Raw genomic sequence first — 20,748 nt, forward strand, 5'->3', positions numbered from 1 at the left:
TTTTCCCCCCATCATCAGTCTACTGACTGGTTTGATGCGGCCCGCCACGAATTCCTTTCCTGTGCTAACCTCTTCATCTCAGAGTAGCACTTGCAACCTACGTCCTCAATTATTTGCTTGACGTATTCCAATCTCTGTCTTCCTCTACAGTTTTTGTCCTCTACAGCTCCCTCTAGGACCATGGAAGTCATTCCCTCATGTCTTAGCAGATGTCCTATCATCCTGTCCCTTCTCCTTATCAGTGTTTTCCTCTCCGATTCTGCGTAGAACCTCCTCATTCCTTACCTTATCAGTCCACCTAATTTTCAACTTTCGTCTATAGCACCACATCTCAAATGCTTCTATTCTCTTCTGTTCCGGTTTTCCCACAGTCCATGTTTCACTACCATACAATGCTGTACTCCAGACGTACATCCTCAGAAATTTCTTCCTCAAATTAAGGCCGGTATTTGATATTAGTATTCTCTAGGCCAGAAATGCCTTTTTTGCCATAGTGAGCCTGCTTTTGATGTCCTCCTTGCTCCGTCCGTCATTGGTTATTTTACTGCCTAGGTAGCAGAATTCCTTAACTTCTTTGACTTCATGACCATCAATCCTGATAAGTTTCTCGCTGTTCTCATTTCTACTACTTCTCATTACCTTCGTCTTTCTCCGATTTACTCTCAAACCATACAGTGTACTCATTAGACTGTGCATTCCGTTCAGCAGATTATTTAATTCTTCTTCACTTTCACTCAGGATAGCAATGTCATCAGCGAATCGTATCATTGATGTCCTTTCACCTTGTATTTTAATTCCACTCCTGAACCTTTCTTTTATTTCCATCATTGCTTCCTCGATGTACAGATTGAAGAGTAGGGGCGAAAGGCTACAGCCTTGTCTTACACCCTTCTTAATACGAGCACTTCATTCTTGATCGTCCACTCTTATTATTCCATCATGGTTGTTGTACATCTTGTATATGACCCGTCTCTCCCTATAGCTTACACCTACTTTTTTCAGAATCTCGAATAGCTTGCACCATTTTATATTGTCGAACGCTTTTTCCAGGTCGACAAATCCTATGAAAGTGTCTTGATTTTTCTTTAGCCTTGCTTCCATTATTAGCCGTAACGTCAGAATTGCCTCTCTCGTCCCTTTACTTTTCCTAAAGCCAAACTGATCGTCACCTAGCGCATTCTCAATTTTCTTTTCAATTCTTCTGTATATTATTCTTGTAAGCAGCTTCGATGCATGAGCTGTTAAGCTGATTGTGCGATAATTCTCGCACTTGTCAGCTCTTGCCGTCTTCGGAATTGTGTGGATGATAACTTTTCCGAAAGTCAGATGGTATGTCGCCAGACTCATTTTCTACACACCAACGTGAATAGTCGTTTTGTTGCCACTTCCCTCAATGATTTTAGAAATTCTGATCGAATGTTATCTGTCCCTTCTGCCTTATTTGACCGTAAGTCCTCCAAAGCTCTTTCAGATTCCGATTCTAATACTGGATCCCCTATCTGTTCTAAATCGACTCCTGTTTCTTCTTCTATCACATCAGACAAATCTTCACCCTCATAGAGGCTTTCAATGTATTCTTTCCACCTATCTGCTCTCTCCTCTGCATTTGACAGTGGAATTCCCATTGCACTCTTTAATGTTACCACCGTTGCTTTTAATGTCACCAAAGGTTGTTTTAACTTTCCTGTATGCTGAGTCTGTCCTTCCGACAATCATATCTTTTTCGATGTCTTCACATTTTTCCTGCAGCCATTTCGTCTTAGTTTCCCTGCACTTCCTATTTATTTCATTCCTCAGCGACTTGTATTTCTGTATTCCTGATTTTTCCCGGAACATGTTTGCACTTCCTCCTTTCACCAATCAACTGAAGTATTTCTTCTGTTACCCATGGTTTCTTCGCAACTACCTCTTTGTACCTATGTTTTCCTTCCCAACTTCTGTGATGGCCTTTTTTAGAGATCTCCATTCCTCTTCAAATGTACTGCCTACTGCGCTATTCCTTATTGCTGTATCTATAGCGTTAGAGAACTTCAAACGTATCTCGTCATTCCTTAGTACTTCCGTATCCCACTTCTTTGCGTATTGATTCTTCCTGACTAATGTCTTGAACTTCAGCCTACTCTTCATCACTACTATATTGTGATCTGAGTCTATATCTGCTCCTGGGTACACCTTACAATCCAGTATCTGATTTTGGAATCTCTGTCTGACCATGATGTAATCTAATTGAAATCTTCCCGTATCTCCCGGCCTTTTCCAAGTATACCTCCTCCTCTTGTGATTCTTGAACAGGGTATTCGCTATTACTAGCTGAAACTTGTCACAGAACTCAATTAGTTTTTCTCCTCTTTCATTCCAGCTTGTATACCTGAACTATCGTTGTCGGTGTTGGTCTGCTGTCGATTCTGATTAGAACAACCCGGTCTCTGAACTGGTTACAGTAACACACCCTCTGCCCTACCTTCCTATTCATAACGAATCCTACGCCTGTTATACCATTTTCTGCTGCTGTTGATATTACCCGATACTCATCTGACCAGAAATCCTTGTCTTCCTTCCTTCCACTTCACTTCACTGACCCCTACTATATCTAGATTGAGCCTTTGCATTTCCCTTTTCAGATTTTCTAGTTTCCCTACCACGTTCAAGCTTCTGACATTCCATGCCCCGACTCTTAGAACTTTATCCTTTCGTTGATTATTCACTCTCTTTCTCATGGTAACCTCCCCCTTGGCAGTCCCCTCCCAGAGATCCGAATGGGGGACTATTCCGGAATATTTTGCCAATGGAGAGATCATCATGACACTTCTTCAATTACAGGCCACATGTCCTGTGGATACACGTCACGTGTCTTTAATGCAGTGGTTTCCATTGCCTTCTGCATCATCATGTCGTTGATCATTGATGATTCTTCCGCCTTTAGGGGCAATTTCCCACCCCTAGGACAAGAGTGCCCTGAACCTCTATCCGCTCCTCCGCTCTCTTTGATAAAGCCGTTAGCAGAATGAGGCTGACTTCTTATGCCGGAAGTCTTCGGCCGCCAATGCTGATTATTTATCAAAATTTAGGCAGTGGCGGGATCGAACCCCGGACCGAAGACGTTTCTCATTATAAATCAAAGACGCTACCCCTAGACCATGGGTACCTCAACTCTATGTACAGACCCTGAATCCGTAACTCAAGGTATTTCTGGTGATGACACTTTGAAACCTGGCCCATCAAAACGTTGGAAGTGATGCTCATATGTCTCAAGTGGGCTTAAGTGCGGTATTAAAAGTATTACACACCCAGAACTGTCAACATTTTTTAGTAACTGACAATACATTTTAATTGTAATAAAGCTACTTATTTTTAATGCTGAGCGCTGAAAGACCTGAGTCGAGACAAGGCCCCGGGAGTAGACAACATTCCATTAGAACTACTGATGGCCTTGGGAGAGCCATTCATGACAAAACTCTACCATCTGGTGAGCAAGATGTATGAGACAGGCGAAATACCCACAGACTTCAAGAAGAATATAATAATTCCAATCCCAAAGAAAGAACGTGTTGACAGATGTGAAAATTACCGAACTATCAGTTTAATAAGTCACAGCTGCAAAATACTAATGCGAATTCTTTACAGACGAATGGAAAAACTGGTAGAAGCGGACCTCGGGGAAGATCAGTTTGGATTCCGTAGAAATGTTGGAACACGTGAGGCAATACTAGCCTTACGACTTATCTTAGAAGAAAGATTAAGAAAAGGCAAACCTACATTTCTAGCATTTGTAGACTTAGAGAAAGCTTTTGACAACGTTAACTGGAACACTCTCTTTCAAATTCTGAAGGTGGCAGGGGTAAAATACAGGGAGCGAAAGGCTATTTACAATTTGTACAGAAACCAGATGGCAGTTATAAGAGTCGAGGGGCATGAAAGGGAAGCAGTGGTTGGGAAAGGAGTGAGACAGGGTTGTAGCCTCTCCCCGATGTTATTCAATCTGTATATTGAGCAAGCAGTAAAGAAAACAAAAGAAAAATTCGGAGTAGGTATTAAAATTCATGGAGAAGAATTAAAAACTTTGAGGTTCGCCGATGACATTGTAATTCTGTCAGACAGCAAAGTACTTGGAAGAGCAGTTGAACGGAATGGACAGTGTCTTGAAAGGAGGATATAAGATGAACATCAACAAAAGCAAAACGAGGATAATGGAATGTAGTCAAATTAAATCGGGTGAAGCTGAGGGGATTAGGTTAGGAAATGAGACACTTAAAGTAGTAAAGGAGTTTTGCTATTTAGGGAGTAAAATAACTGATGATGGTCGAAGTAGAGAGAATATAAAATGTAGACTGGCAATGGCAAGGAAATCGTTTCTGAAGAAGAGAAATTTGTTAACATCGAGTATAGATTTAAGTGTCAGGAAGTCATTTCTGAAAGTATTTGTATGGAGTGTAGCCATGTATGGAAGTGAAACATGGACGATAACCAGTTTGGACAAGAAGAGAATAGAAGCTTTCGAAATTTGGTGCTACAGAAGAATGCTGAAGATAAGGTGGGTAGATCACGTAACTAATGAGGAGGTATTGAATAGGATTGGGGAGAAGAGAAGTTTGTGGCACAACTTGACTAGAAGAAGGGATCGGTTGGTAGGACATGTTTTGAGGCATCAAGGGATCACAAATTTAGCATTGGAGGGCAGCGTGGAGGGTAAAAATCGTAGAGGGAGACCAAGAGATGAATACACTAAGCAGATTCAGAAGGATGTAGGTTGCAGTAGGTACTGGGAGATAAAGAAGCTTGCACAGGATAGAGTAGCATGGAGAGCTGCATCAAACCAGTCTCAGGACTGAAGACCACAACAACAACAACAACATTTTTAATGCCAACTGTGTGGCTTTTATACACAAATTACCTACCTAATTAGGTTGCCCATTGCAGCTAAGAATAGTTCAGTTTCCTGAGACAATTTATTTTCTTTCTCTCTCTCTCTCTCTCTCTCTCTCTCTCTCTCTCTCTCTCTCTCTCTCTCTCTTCCCCCTTCCTCTTCACCTCACCCCCTTGCTAGGACACCAGCTTGGTGGCCAGTCTGAGTGATGGGACTGTTATGTAACCATCTGGCTGTGCCCCCCTGATACCACAGTGATCACACTGCTGGTACATACATTGTGTACACCTTGTGCAAGCCTCGAGTGGGTGCCCATATTTTCAGGGCATCGGAACTCCCAGTAGCGACCATCATCCCAGGCATATATGTGGCTGAATGACACCCACAAGGGAAGTCCGTTTGGAGTGGGTGGCACCACGACGGACACTGGGCATATGACACATGTTAAACTCTGGCCGCTCTTCTGCAGGCATGTCTCTTCCTCGACATAGTTCTGTCTTGGATCCTGTTTCTGTCTTCCTTGCCTTACCCTTCTTGCCTACCCACTGGTAGAAGGGCCAGGCCTGCTGTCTTGGGGAGAAACCTTTTCCACAGTTCCTGGTCTGTACCAAGGCCGGCAGGGAGACTTTCGCCGCTACCAAACCCCTTTTCTTTGTGGAACATATTGAGAAAAAGTTCATTGAAGTTAAGTAAGATCAGATTGGCGATCTACTTATAAACTACTTCTACCAGTCAGCCAGCCAGCCAGCCAGCCAGCCAGCCTCCCTCCTTCATTGCATGCGACCATTTAGGACATCAGGACTATCGCTCCTCAAGTCACTCAGTATGATACAGGGTGTAATTTTCCATATGGACCTTCTCCTCCAGTCTGACAAACTTGCAGCTAATCTGGAATGACGTTGCATCCATTTCGTTTGGCGTGTCCAGAAAGGCCCTAAGGAGCATCATGTAGGCATTGGCACTCTCATCATGGCATTTTAGGGGGATAACCTGTCTTAGAAGGTAAAGGTAATGACGTACAGATGTGACATGAATCTGTAAGTTCCACCTCCCATGCAATGCTTCTGTTGCCTAAAGTTTGCAATGCAATGCCACTCCCATCTGTGGTGACTGACCACCCTCTTCATATGGGGAGCCCTTGCAGCCCACTGACTGTGTTAATTGTCTCCATTCTCCCTTCTCACTAGTGTCCAGAGTACATTAAGGAAAAATTACTTCAGGAAATACAGATCCTAGACCATCTCAGCTACTTTGATGCCCAGAAGAATTTTCAGCAGACTTGACCCTATAAATCTCTCCTCTTCCTCTGCCTCAGGTAGATCTTCCTCCCTCCTCCCCTTGCACCATCCTGCCTCCGAACCCTTCCCCTCCAGGAACTCCTCCTCCTGCTCCTCCTCCTCCAGGGAAAACATACTTTTCTCTGGCTCCTAGGGATGGGGCTCCCCCTTGGAACACTCCTACCTGGCATTCTCAGAACAGGAAGCTTGCACCCTTGCATTGGATGAGACACCCACAGCCAGAGGGTCCCAAAGCCACTCACTTTCTATCTGATCCTAATATCACTGCCACCTATTCTTACTGATAATGTCTCCTCCCTCCCTCTGAGGGAGAAGGAGAAACAGTGCAAGTCAAAGGACAAGGCTTCTCCAGCTTTCCAGTGGGGGGAGGGGGAGGCAGGCTTTGCTCCCTCCATCACAAATCAGACCCAGTTTTTATGGATGTCACCTCATCCTCGTTGGTGACACTGACTGAGTGACATGACCTCCCCTGGCTTCTTTGTCTCACCTGGACTCTCACTACACGATAATCCAGTGGAATTGCAATGGATACTATCGTCATGTCTCGGAAATAGAAAGCCTTATTTCCTTCTACTCTCCATTCTGTCTTAGTCTTAAAGAAACGTATGTTAGTGATGACCACTATCCAACATTTCATGGTAATTGGGCGTAGTGTTGGAACTGTGCCAGCCCTGGGATAGCATCTGGAGGTGTGTGCATTTTGGTTCATGCTGACGTCATTAGTGACTGGACCCCCTTCATACCACCCTGGAAGAGACTGCAGTTGGAGTACAGATGACTCCAGCAATCACCATTCGCATTGTCTACCTCCATCCAGGTAGGCCATTTCCTTACATTGAACCATCTACCTTAATAAAACAACTCCCAGCCACATTTCTCCTCCTCAGGGGCTTCAACGCACACCACCTGCTGTGGAGGGAGTGGCTCTTAGTTGGGTAGGGTCTTCTACTTGACCAACTTATTGCAGACTTTGATTTGTCTCCTTGATGACGGTTCCCCTACTCACATCAGTGCTGCTCATAGCACCTTCACTGCTATTGATCCCACAATGCCCTCCCTGCTCTCGTGGCTTCCCTACATTGGTCACACCATGATGATCTTCGTGACAGTGACCACTTTCCGGTTATTCTATCATTGCCTGTGGTTGCCAGGCAGACAGGCCCGACATTGGATATTCTGCAGGGCCAATTGGCCTTTATATGTGTCTGCTGTCCACTTTGACTCCTCTTCTCTTTTCGGCCCTTTGTGCAAAGTATAGTCTTCCATATTCCTTAATTTTAATATTAGCAACCGATTCATAGATGGTTGAACTGGTCCTCAGTACCCCAGTGAAAGTAGTTTTTATTTTCAGATTAGAGTTTTGCTTCACCGCTGGAGCAGGGGCAGTGGGTTGCATCTGGGACTTATCTTCATATCTTCGCGATCTGGGACCCCACGACAACTCCCCAGTGGAAAGACTGCTTTTTTCCTGTTTTTAGATTGTCTAACCTTATTTGTCTTTCATTGTGTTTCTTAATTTCCTTGTTTTAGAGTTTGATTTCCCTGACTGGATCCGTCTACTTCTAGCGGTCCTCTTTCTTATGTGAGTAACTTCGGAATCGCGGGTCTCATGACTTCTCCGTTTGATCCTATAAACCGTCAAAATTAAACAGTCATTAAGTGCTGTCAAAGGGATCATCGAACCACCTTCACAATAATTATATATTATACCACTTTCGAACAGTGCGCTGAAAAACGAATACCTCTGTGTTTCAGTTTGAGCTCTGATTTCCCTTATTTTATTATGATGGTCGTTTCTCCCTATGCAAGTCGGCCTCAACAAAAGGAGGAGAAAGTTGGTGACTGAAATTTCGTGGGAAGATTCCTCTGCAGCGAAAAATGCCTTTGTTTTGAGTGCCCATTCCAAATCCTGTATCATGTCAGTGACGCTCTCCACCCTGTTTCGCGATAGTACAAAACGTGCTGCTCTTCGTTGAACATTCTCGCTGTGCTCAGTTAATCCTATCTGGCAAGGATCCCAGACGGCGCAGCAGTACTCTAAAAGAGAACGGACAAACGCAGTGTAGGCTCTCTTTAATAAATCCTTTCCTTTTTCTGTGTTCTGCCAATAAAATGTAGTCTTTGGTTTTTCTTCCACACAACATTTTCTAAGTGTTCATTCCAATTTAAATTGTTCATAATTGTAATTCCTAGGTATTCGTCGAATTTACGGTCTTTAGATTAGACTGATATATCGTATGGCCAAAGTAGCACTTACGTGGATGTCTCTTTTTCGTTATTTAGGGCCAAGTGCAAATTTTTGCACCATTCAGATATTTCATACATAGTTTTGCAACTCGTTTGATCTTCTGATGAGTTTAAGAGACGATAAAGGACAGCATCATTTGAAAACAACCTAAGACGGCTGCTGAGATTGTTTCCTAAATTCTTTAAACAGATAAGGAACAGCAGAGGGCCTGGGGACACTACCTTGTGGAACGCTTGAAATCACTTCTGTCTCACTTGATGACTTTGTCATTTACTGAAACACTGACATCTCTGACGGAAAATGACGAATCCGGTCACATAACTGAGATGAGATTCCACAAGCACGAAATTTCACTAAAAGCCGCTTGTGTTGTACAGTGCCAAAACCCTTTCGGAAATCTAGAAATACGGAATTAGTTTGAAATCTTTGTCAATAGCACTCGTCAATTGGCGTGTGTAAAGAGTTGTGTTGACTGTGTGCCAATACACCGTTCTTTGAGCATCTCTATCTTGGAAATGGATTAAGACATCAAGAAAACTTCAAAGGTTGATACAGACCGGGACCTTTAAAGCATGTTATAAAAATTGCAGTCATTTGCTGTGCATAGTCGTCCTCGTATCCGCGGCTAAGGTTTTTTGGTTTTTCTCAGAAACCGCCCATGAACAAAATGGTGGTTCCATAAGCGCGTTAAGGCTTACCGCAAATAACATACAATGCAAATAGAACCAATAAATTAGCTCTTTGCCTAAGCTGGAGCAAGTGCGTAATATTCATACTTTGACATTGAACTGTAGGATTATTGTAGTAAGATGAACGTTCTTTTGGCTATACAAATGTTCCCTAGCCGAAGCACTAGCCAAAACATTTGAACCTACCTTTATATCACCAATATACAACGAGGTATGAGCCCTGGAAAATTCCCTTTTTATACGCCTCGTTTTGGAACAAATTACAGAATGCTGTCGCATGCATACAAATTGTCCTTCGTACTCACTTACATTGACTTAAATTTGTCTACACCAAATAGAAATTTCAAGTCACCCTGCAGTCTCTAAACGGCGACTCTCTCCCACACACTAAGATGTCGATCACCAAGCTGAGAAACATTCTGACATGAAAAATTGCACGAAACGTTTTTTATATGACAAATGCATTTATTTAAAAAGTTCAGTAACGAATGTGGAATACTCTGGTGTATACAGAAAGCTTAACAGCAAAGATATTGAAGGAACCGACATGTAGCTACTGGATCCGGCACATTGCCGGAACGTTTGTAGGCAACGGTAGGCACGGCTCAGAGCAGTTAAGCGGACGGAGATATCGGCCAAGGGCGGAAAGGATCCGTGTTCGTCTGAGTAGACGTGCAGGCCTGCATCCCTCAAAGACACGGCCCTTGGAAAAGTTTACTCAGTTTGCGTTTTTGTTTGGTTCGGGATTCTTTCGGGATAGAAAACTGTTGGTGAGGCTTACCAGAGACTTGCAATAAGCTAATTTACTGCTAAATGTGGAAGTTGGAGGCTACGCTTTATCTAAAAACTAGTGTCAGTGGTAGGTATAAAACTTGCAGCATCTTAAAGATTGTCAGCTCTCCTGTTAGACGGACCAAACGCTAAGGTACCGGCACCTGTGAGAAATTTAATAGTGAATGCAGACTAATTTTAAGTTCAGCGGCATTCAGCATCTGATTAGTTTGTAGATAGCAGCTGTAAGAAAGAACGGGTTGAATTTCGTTCTCTTACCAACAGTATCAGCGAGCGGAAAAATTGACAGTAGACTGGTTCTCCAGCGAGACTGAAATTGGCACCTAATGTGGTCGAACAGTTAAAACAATGGGGAACGACTTGCTGAGGTGGAAAGATTAGCTTACCGTCTATGCCATCTCGAGCGAAAAATGTTCGGAACAGAAGATTTGAGATTAACGTTGGACTCTAACCAAGATATTCGGTCTGTTAAGTATCAGTTGTCCAGAGTGCTCCACATGGCAAGGTACAGTCGTAGGAGTATTCGTTCTTTCAAAGGAACTGAACTCTGTGGACAAATGGAAAGACAGGCATGCAAAACTGCCGGCGAGGATCACCTCGCACAAACCCGAATGTCAGCTTAGAATTTCCTTGAATAGCATGGAACGTTACTTAATTCCACTTGCGATAATCGTATATTGACATTTAATTTAGCGAGCTACGTACGTCTGTAGGCGTTTCACTCCACTCAAAATACACGATCAAAAGGCAGATACTTCGTTTAACCGCCTTATCACCCCTCGTCAACTGGCTATCCGTACTTCCGGCTTTGCTGTTGTTGAGTACAGGCACTTATGGTCAAAGACTCCGACGCGCCATGGCTGTTGCGGGACCAACTGCTAGTGATGCGCAGAACGTATTTCAAGAATCACAAAATACAGAACACACAGAAGAGAACTAGGAACTGTTCAGAACAATCAATGTTCAGACCTAGAATGCTGCGGAGACAAAACCAAACGGTAGGTCTTGTTCCAATATGTGGTATTATAACATAGAGAACACGTTGAAACAGAAAAAAATTCTTTTAACTTTTATTTTTTGAATATTTATTTTAGTGATGTTATTTATCTTATGCCTAAATAGCTTATAATTAGTGTCATTGACGGCCAGGGATGGAAACATAACTAGGAAGTCTAGACGCTCTGTAACTGAAATTGGCGTCTTCAAACAATCCCAGTATAAAGAAATGAACAGGTCACTAATAAAACAGATTTTCAAAACTAGTGCAGTTAGAGCTTTCCCGCTTGATTAGAGCTTCACATAGTCTCTGGTGCTACGACCGTTGACCTTAAATTAAGGTAAACGTACACCTACTTCTTACTTCTTCCTTAATCACATTGTTATCCCAAGCTTTAATTCCTTCAGTCACATTGACAATGTCCTTACGTTCTTGAATAGAATTGTGCTTCGTGAGGTCTGTAATGATAGTTTTTTGTAACACGGCGGATAACTAAAGTATAATCACTCGCTATGTTTTATGAACTCAAGTTTATCTACTTGCTGCGTAAATTTCAACCAGTTGCGTCTGCACCGGTAAGTAGACTGTAGGACCCAAACACATGATGGTGAGCATTTAGAGTAAAAACTAAATTTCGGTGGCTGTGAGCCAAGACATTTTAAACCTGCGCGCATGCTAGATTTGTGGCCGAATCAGACGCATATCCAGAGATGCTTTGTGATAGATTTTGTCAGTGTATGGTCGGCAATCGTTTCCTTGCAGTATCAGAAGTGTATGTTGAGGTTAACTACCAATAGTCCACATCAGCTGTAGATATTCTGCAGATCGTCTTGTTTTATAAGTTCTGTCGCGCGACTTCCCCCATATACGGCATTCGCGATTTGCCTCACGGAGTTTCGGGCATTAACGATGGTGAACAATAACGACGTTATAAAACGCCTTTTAACTACCCTCGAAGTAGTTTTGTCACCGGCCTTTTCATTAAGATTCTTGAACTCCACCTGCTAGAAAGTTCTTAATCCAGTTCCAAAGCTGATCAAATATTCCAGATTCTCGTGGATTTTCTGTAGGTGACAATACAGAACGCTCCAACAACTTCCGGAAGTCAATGAACTCAGTGACAGCCTGGACGGACATAACTACTGCTTTCTGGATTTCACAGCTGAACAGAGTGCACAGCATTAAAGTTTCTTTGTTTTGCGGAATTCACTGTGATAACGTAATAAGTCTTAGTAAATAACTCATCGGCGATAGCAAATAGGTTTATAATTATTATTTCAGAAACTTAAACTACCCGCATTTGACTCACGGGTGCATTCCTGTCCAAATGGCGAAGGCAGTGTAGTTATCCCCTTTCATAAGCCTGGGAAAAACTCAACGTCTCACGACAGCTACCGCCCGATTAGCCTGGTCAACGTGCTTTGTAAACTGCTCCCAGAGGATAGTTAGCTTCCGATTATGTTAGATACTCCGATCTCAAGGTCTGTCTCCGTTTCAGCGTGGCTTCTGGGAAGGACGATCTCCCACTGACCATTTACTCAGATTGGAAACAACAATCCAACAGCTTTTACTAAAGGCAGGCACCGTGTCGCGGTCTTCTTTGAACTACATAAGGCATACGACACGGCTTGGCACCATCACATTTTAGTTACCCTCCATGACTGGGGCTTCTGTGGCTCCCTTCAGATTTTTATCCACGAGTTTTTATCTCACCGGCTCTTCCGTGTTAGAGTTGGCGCTTAGTGCTCCTCGGATTCAGGAGAACACTATCCCATAAGGTTCTATGTTAAGTGTCGCACTCTTCCTCGTAGTTGTCAATGGGCTTGTAACCTATGTTGTGCCTGTGGTTACCCCAGCGTTGTATGTAGATTATTTTCAGAACGCGGGTTATGCATTCTTGTCGTCAATCCGCAGTACACCCTGATCCAGAACATTGTTTAGGCAGTCAGCTCCTCGATGTTTCAACACAGTCCCGTTTCTTGGGCCTTATTTTTGATAAAAAGGTGATGTGGCTGCCCCATACTCGCCACATGAAGACTGCATGCATGCGGAAGCTTACTGCTCTCCACCTCCTGGTCCACACGTCTTGGGGTGCAGACGGTGGTACTCTTCTCCATTTTTAACTGGGCTCTAGTCTTGTCCAGATTATATTATTGTAGGGAGATTTATGGCTCATCTGCTGCTTCTATTCTGTATCACTTGACCCTTTCCACTATTGTGGGGTGCATCTGGCTACTGGTGCCTTTCACGATGGTTCCGTTGAGTCTCCTCGCAGAAGTGGGAATTTCCCTTTACAAATACGATGGAGCCAACTCCTGGTTTCTTACGAAAATGACGTTCGCCAATTCCCTGACCATCCTGTGTATCCTGTCCTCTTTGCAAACGAGGCAGGTCATCCTCCTGATCACTCCATGTAAGTGGGATTGCCGGTTGGAATGAGTCTCACGTCCCTCTCCCAGTATTTCCACCTCCACTCACTGGAATGCGCCAAGTTTGTTTCCTCCACACCTCTTTTGTGGATACGTGAGTAGCGAGCACGGGACCCCGAGCTAATGTGGCCCTCCTTCTTGAACGACGTCTTCAAGGATGTCTCGATGGCCTCCACTCTTGGAGCATCGAAACCGGCTTCCGCTTTTCTCCCAGTAAGACTGTTTGTGTTAATTTTTGGCATCGTACGGAGTTTCTTCCACCTTCCTTACATCTAGGACCTGTCGACCTTTTGTTTCCGGACGTCGCTAAATTCTTGGGTCTTACGTTTGACAGATAACTGTGCTGGTCCTCCCACGTCTCCTATCTTTCGGCTCACTGTCTGCGATCCCTCAACACCCTCCATGTCCTGAATGGTAACTCCTGGAGAGCGAACAGAATGGTCCTCCTCCGCCTCTATCGCGCCGTAGTGCGATCGAAATTGGACTATGGAAGCATAGTTACTCCTCTGCTCGTCCGTCTATTATTCGGCGTCTCGACTCTATCCACCACCGTGGATTACATTTAGTGTCTGGAGCTTTTTACACCAGCCCTGTGGAAAGCCTTTATGCTGAGACTGCTGAACCTCAGCTGTCCAATCGGTGAGCTGTCCTTCTGAGTCGTTATGCTAGCCATCTATCTTCCATGCCTGCAAATCCGGCTCATGACATTTTTTTTCGATGCCTCATTGGATTTAGGGTATGCAGGCCGCCCTTCCTCCCTACCACAACCGGGAGTTCGCTTCCGTCAACTGCTCCATTCTCTTTCCTTCCGCTTTCCTAAAACTTTCTTGACAACTTGGGGTACAGCACCGCCTTGGCTCTGTCCCTGAACCCTGCTCCGTGACCTTTGTCAGTTTCCCAAGGATGCTACCCCCTTCACTTGTTTATCGTCAGGCATTTGCTGCTCTATGTGCACAAATGAAGGATGCTACATTTATTTACACTGATGGCTCAAAAACATCGTTTGGTGTAGGGAGTGCGTATATTGTTGGCGACACCCCAAATCGATTTCAGCTCCCCAACCAGTGTTCAGTTTATACTGCGAAGCTTTACACTGTTCTCCAGGCTGTCCAATACATCCGTCGCCATCAGCGGATACAGTATGTTATCTGTTTAGATTTTCTCAGCTCTCTCCTCAGTCTCCAAGCTCTCTACCCTGTCCACCCTCTGGTCCACCAGATTCAGGACTGCCTCCACTTGCTCCACTTGGGAGTCGTCTCTGTGGTGTTCCTCTGGCTCTTAGGACACTTGCGTATCTGTGGAAATGAGGCAGCCGATATAGCGGCCAAGGCAGCAGTCTCTCTTCTTCGGCCAGCTATTCGCATGATTCCTTTCGCCGATCTACGGAGTGTTTTATGTCATCGTGTTGCTTTTTTATGGCACGCACAATTGTCGACACTTCCCAATAATAAACTGCGGGACGTGAAAGCTCTTCCCTGTGCTTGGACCTCTTCCTCCTGAACGCGTCATCGGGAGGAGGTAATTTTAACTAGACTCCGGATAGGGCACTGTCTCTTTAGCCATTGACATCTTTAAGTGGCGATCCTCCCCCACTCCATCCCCACTGCTCTCAGCTGTGGATGGTAAGACACCATTTACTTGAGTGCCCCTATTTTACTCCGTTATGTGCATATCTTCCATTTTAGCAGATGACATGCGCTCAGCTGATCGCGTTCTCGAGTTTATTAGTGCCAGTGACATGTCAGTCATTTTAAGCTCCTTTTGGGGACAACTGACCCCCTTCTATAGTGGTTTTTTAAAGCTTTCCTTCTGTTTTTAGTTTCTCCAATATTTTGAGTTTCGTTCTCATAGCTGCTGGTTTCCAGTTTAGTTTCTTTTTTACCTTTTCCTAAGTCACAGACCGGGCGCTAATGACTGTAGCAGTTTTGTGCCCTGAAACCATAACAAAAAAAGAAACGAAACTGTGGTTCCTCAAGGATCGATTCTGAGAGTAACTCTTTGCTGTCATACTCATTTGGACCACACAACAGTGGGACCCACAGTCTGTCACTTTATGTGGACAACACTCACCTATAGTACAGCTCTCAGTTGTTGTGCACTGCAGAGTACAAACTTCAGTGGACCATACAGAAAGTACATGGTTGGGGCCCTAATTCATGGATATAAATTTTCTCCTATGAAATTCATCATTTGCCTTTGTTACAAGAACCTGATACTTGAAAATTTTTACATCTTTAATTTATCAGAAAATTAAAATATTCACATGTATGGCAGCTCAAGGCAAATTCTGTAAGTAAGCTTAATATCCTCAGCGTTCTCAGCAGTACCTCCTGGGTTGCGGACTAGTTCTGATTTTATAAAGCTTTGATCTTATCCTACCTGGGCTATGGATGTGTTGCCTACGGGTAGGCAGCACTACGAGCACTGACCTTCTCAGACCTGGTCTGCCACACTGGTATGCTGTTGGCAACTGGAACCTTCTGTAAGAGTTGTGTAGACTTTCTCCACATGCAAGATGGTGTCCCGTCACTGAGAATGAGAACTCTTGGTGAACTATGCAGTTCGTGTCAGATGTCTACACACACCTGTGTTTAATCAACTGTGTAACAATTAACATTTAACTGTCTATGAACTGCCTACGACTAGAGAGAGAGAGAGAGAGAGAGAGAGAGAGAGAGATAGAGAGAGAGAGATAGAGAGAGAGAGAGAGAGAGAGAGAGAGAGAGAGAGAGATAGAGAGAGAGAGAGAGAGATAGAGAGAGAGAGAGAGAGATAGATAGATAGATAGATAGATAGATAGATAGATAGATAGATAGATAGATAGATATAGATAGATATAGATAGATATAGATAGATATAGATAGATAGATAGATAGATAGATAGATAGATTCACAGTGAACTTCCTGGTTTCAAGTTAAAAGTCCTGCCAACATAAAGATCATTAGAGATGAATCACATACTGAGAATGTTTAAAGGAAGGTGAAGTAAATCTACCAAGCAATTCAAAGAAACCAATCTGACACTTTCCTGGAATGATTTAGGGAAATTGCAGAACCCCTGATTTCAGGATGGCCACACACAGATTTGAACGGCATCTTCCAGAATACAAGTAGTGTGCCAACCATTGGCTACATCAGTCTGGGCTAACATTAAAGATCTGTTGGCATCCACAGCTCTGGAATGATAATATTTATGTAGACAATAATCCATATGAGTATTCTATGAAGTGAGCTCGCTGACAGCTGACAAACCAGCTAAAGAAGCAACAGGAGTCATTAGAGTACCAGGCATGGGATTACAACTGTGGCATCAAATTTTGAAAACTTGGAATTTGGAATGGCATGCTACCATGACTCTCCAAAAACTTAGAGCATTAACGGGAACCTGCAAGATGGGCCATACATCCTTCCAGGACTTGTACAAAGATGGTATCATACTGTGATTACTGTATCAACCACACCAGACTTACCAATGCCCTAACTTTGTCAAGAGAACACCTCTCAATCAGCTGCAGTAGTCATGTCATGATCATCCATATTCTTGTAGTGTGTACCATGCTAGCTAATCCGATATGAACACTCAACTTGTCTACCTCACTACCTCTGGCACTTGTGGTTGATGGGTTAATAGCTGCCGAAGTTCTTTCTCAGGGAAGAAGATTTCATAGCAAAATTTAATACCTCCACTTTGTGTTGTCGGCAATTGTGGAGGTAACTCGCACAGCAGTGTAGCCCAAGTGGCCTAAGGCTGTTTCCCCACAAAGACTGTTGTGCTTTTGAACTTTTGAGTATGTATTTTAATTAACTTTTAAGATGATTAGCTCTCTAGTCCATATAGTGCTAAACATTTGACACTCTAATTCCTGTGTTTCAATAGTGTCAGTTTGACTGTGGTTCATTCATAGTAAACATGCTCACAAAATTATAAATTAGCCAAATGTAAATAGAAAAATCAGTTCAATTAAGAGGGAAGGAGAAAGGGTAGGGGGATGGGTGCTTCACAGCTCACAGGGGTGCAAAATTGCCTGAGTATAATTCTGACCATCTCAACCTGTGCTGCTGAAGAGTGTAGTTTATGGTGGAAATAGAAAAAACTGTGTGCTGCTCTGTCTGTGTATAAAAGCCAGTAGACGGCTAAATTGGCAACACAGTACACAGGAGCTAATACGTCAAAGCAACAACGGAATTAAGAGATCTGCTGAGGACCATCACAATTATCTCTGTACTTCATATGATGAGTTTGAGTAGTCTACATCAGAGTGGCAGATTGACATACCAGCTGATGGCTAAAATGCCTGTAGTGTCTCACACAGATCAAAATGATAAATTTATGGTATCAGAATAAACTTGAAGATATATAGTTAAAGGTGATGCAAAAATAATAAACTGGCCCATCAACTTCCATAATAATTTTCCATGATCTTGGCTGCCAGAAATATCCAGTAAACTGTGCTCACAAAAGTACTTCCATCCCACATAGCCAAACACTGCCATTGAAAGAACACAAGGTCCTGACTGCCACCAAGCTCTATGGGACCAGCACAAATTCACAAGCAGTTTCCTCCTAATTTTCCAATGTGGGTGGATGAAATCAAATCGTAAACTGCAATCTATGAAGAATAAACACCTCCAGTTCTGAAATCTAATCATATTTGACTTCATGCTACATTCTGAGAATTGTAGGGACAAGAGTGAAAGCAGTGAATTAGATTGTTGTTGTCCAGTAACAATGCATATGCTGATGGTCGCTAGCTATTGTGGCTGGAAAGCTGATATAATTTTATATGGCAGGCTAAAAGCTGAACTTCATGGGAAATCATACTTATAGTATACGCAATAAATTTTTCTACTTGACTGTTAGTGAGCACACTACAATGATATTTGTACTGAAGTGCAAGTGTAGCAAAAAGTGGAATTCTTTAAGCCCTGAACAGAAGTTGCAGATTGAACAGTTTTGTTCACTAGTCAAAGTATGATGAATATGGTTGCCTAATCACAATGTGATTCTGAAAAGTTGATGAAATTGGCAATCATGATGGACACAGATAGTTTAAAAGGTGCCACTGATGTCTGCATAGAGGAAATTAAGTGCTGAAATAGTTCCTCACATGAAAAGAAAAATTACTGAAAATGTCAGCTACTGAGGGTTGACAATTTTCAAAAATCAGTTATCTGTCAATGATTTAGAATGATGGAAAATAGTTGCTTAACATGTGTGATGTTTTACAACTGCTCACAGTAAACTCTTTGAATTGAGGTTTCCCATTCACTTTGTGCAATAACAAGAGTTGGAAAGTCTGTCCATTTCACAATAATTCAAATGTGGAACCTTCCAGTTTAAGCCTTTCTTTGGTTCATTTGTAATGTAACTGATGAAAGAAAATGAAATGGGTGGTAGCAAAAACTGGGTATTAAGGAAGTTAAGGCAACTTATCAAGAAAAGTGTGGGAAAAGCGAGATGCAGTGATAAGCTGGAGATGTTGAAGTAATTAATATTTCTGTATTCCATGTTTTAGGAGTTTCTCCTTCTTTGTGACTGCTTCTACAGAGTTCTGTCTGTTATCTTTCTCCTGCTTGCATCCCTTGGTTAAATGTGCTGCATGTGTGAAAGTTGAACTCTTAGACTTAAGTTGCTATACTGACTGTTGGAAGTTTGTTTATAGTGAATATTTAACTTTACAGTTCAGATAGTGTTTTGTGACCATATTTCAATTGGAAAAAGTTGGATAGTACTGAAAGTTTTGAAAAATAAGTGTACAGCAACAATATCTAAAAATATCACTTAATTTTCAAAGACCCAAATGACTACTAACATTTCTTCAGTTGCTCAATTTTGTTTCCACCTTATGTAATTTTTTTGTCAACCTTTTGTTATGAAATATGAAACTGAGGATACTGAAAACCACATTTTTCTTCCAGATCAGAGATAAAAGCAGTATTTTCCATCAATGGAAAGCAGTATGAAGGTAAGGACAATGTATTTTCAGAAGTGAAAAGATATTTTAAAAATCATGATTTCCTTTCATATGTAAGGTTATTGGAATCAGCATAAATTTACCACCAGATGCATATTTCATGTCATTCTTTAGTATTTAGAGTTTCATTATTTTCTAATACCATCAAAATATTAAAACAGCCTTATATTTCATTTTTATAGTGGACAGTTCAATTCCTCCAAATACGTCACTCAATACTTACATAAGAGACTATGCAAACCTCAAAGGAACAAAAGCAATGTGTCATGAAGGTGGTTGTGGAGCATGCATTGTCATGCTTACAAAGAAACATCCTGTTAGTAAAAAGGAGCAATCTTTTGCAATCAACTCTGTGAGTATTCTGTTGCATGAATCAAGTTTTTGTACTCAAATATTGACTGTAAAAGAAATAAAATAAAAAAATATATGAATAGTTCAAATTTTTAAAATGTAAGATTATAAACTATTTACTTACTTCTGTTACTAAAACTATTGTAGTAATATCTGTGTAAAATTAATCATTCAGTGAAGAATGTAAAACTTTTCAGTGTCTGATGCCAGTATTTTCATGCCATAATTGTGCTGTAACAACAATTGAGGGAATTGGAAATGCAAAAATTGGTTATAATACAGTGCAGAAAACTCTGGCTGCATTCAATGCTACTCAGTGTGGTTACTGTTCCCCTGGGATGGTAATGAACATGTACAGGTCAGTGTATACTACTGTTCATAGTCTGATGTAAGAAAAAAATCTTGTAAAATTTCAGAGAACATTAAATGCGTCTTCTTATGAAGAAAATGACTCTTGAACTACAGACACTTCAGGTGGAACAGGATGGAAATTCAAAATTTTTGTTGTGAAGCTCTAAAATTTAATTGTAAATGGTGTTTAGACCTTGTTTATATTGCAACTAGATTAATTTTTTAAAAGTTAATTGGTCAGGCAAGAATTGCTGTTAAACACCAACAGGGCTGCAGCGTTGTCAGAAAAATTTTAAAGTTTTCTATTGGACCTTCCAAATTTGTTGCTATTCATATAAAATAACATCTTGAGATTTTTTGTGTTGGTTAGCCTAGCCTAGCATTGCTTGGCTTTATGGTATACTACATTTACTTGTATCGGTCTGTGTACTTCTTAATACACGTTTGTGTGGTATTCTCACTGTGAAAAAGTGACTAGTTTTGCTAATAATAGCGGAATTAAAATTATAAACTGCCCAGGCAAAAAACTAGGACCTTTGTTTGGAGAAAAAATTGTGAAAACAGTGAAGAAACAAATTTGTGTTCATGTCCTAACTTAAATAGGTTTAATGCTACACCTAAACAAGTTCCTTCCCAAAAGAAACTGAACAAGGAAAGGAATAAATATAATGCTCATAATAATGACAGTAAAGACTTTAAAATAATAGCTATTTCTATTTTATCCCATGCTATGGAGAAACAGGTATTATGTGCC

General features: G+C 42.0%; 1 protein-coding gene across 1 annotated transcript in view; it reads left to right on the forward strand.

Moving 5' to 3' along the window:
* The window catches only part of LOC124544742 (indole-3-acetaldehyde oxidase-like), a 156,255-nt gene that overhangs the window by 53,052 nt on the left and 82,455 nt on the right, over positions 1 to 20,748 (forward strand). Inside the window, exons 2-4 of the mRNA XM_047123401.1 lie at positions 19,237 to 19,283; positions 19,475 to 19,644; positions 19,841 to 20,001. Of these exons, the coding sequence (XP_046979357.1) occupies positions 19,237 to 19,283; positions 19,475 to 19,644; positions 19,841 to 20,001 (378 nt within the window). The remainder of the gene's footprint in view (positions 1 to 19,236; positions 19,284 to 19,474; positions 19,645 to 19,840; positions 20,002 to 20,748) is intronic.

Source organism: Schistocerca americana, chromosome 8 (genome assembly GCF_021461395.2).
Source record: "Schistocerca americana isolate TAMUIC-IGC-003095 chromosome 8, iqSchAmer2.1, whole genome shotgun sequence".
In the NCBI taxonomy this organism is placed as follows: Eukaryota; Metazoa; Arthropoda; class Insecta; order Orthoptera; family Acrididae; genus Schistocerca; species Schistocerca americana.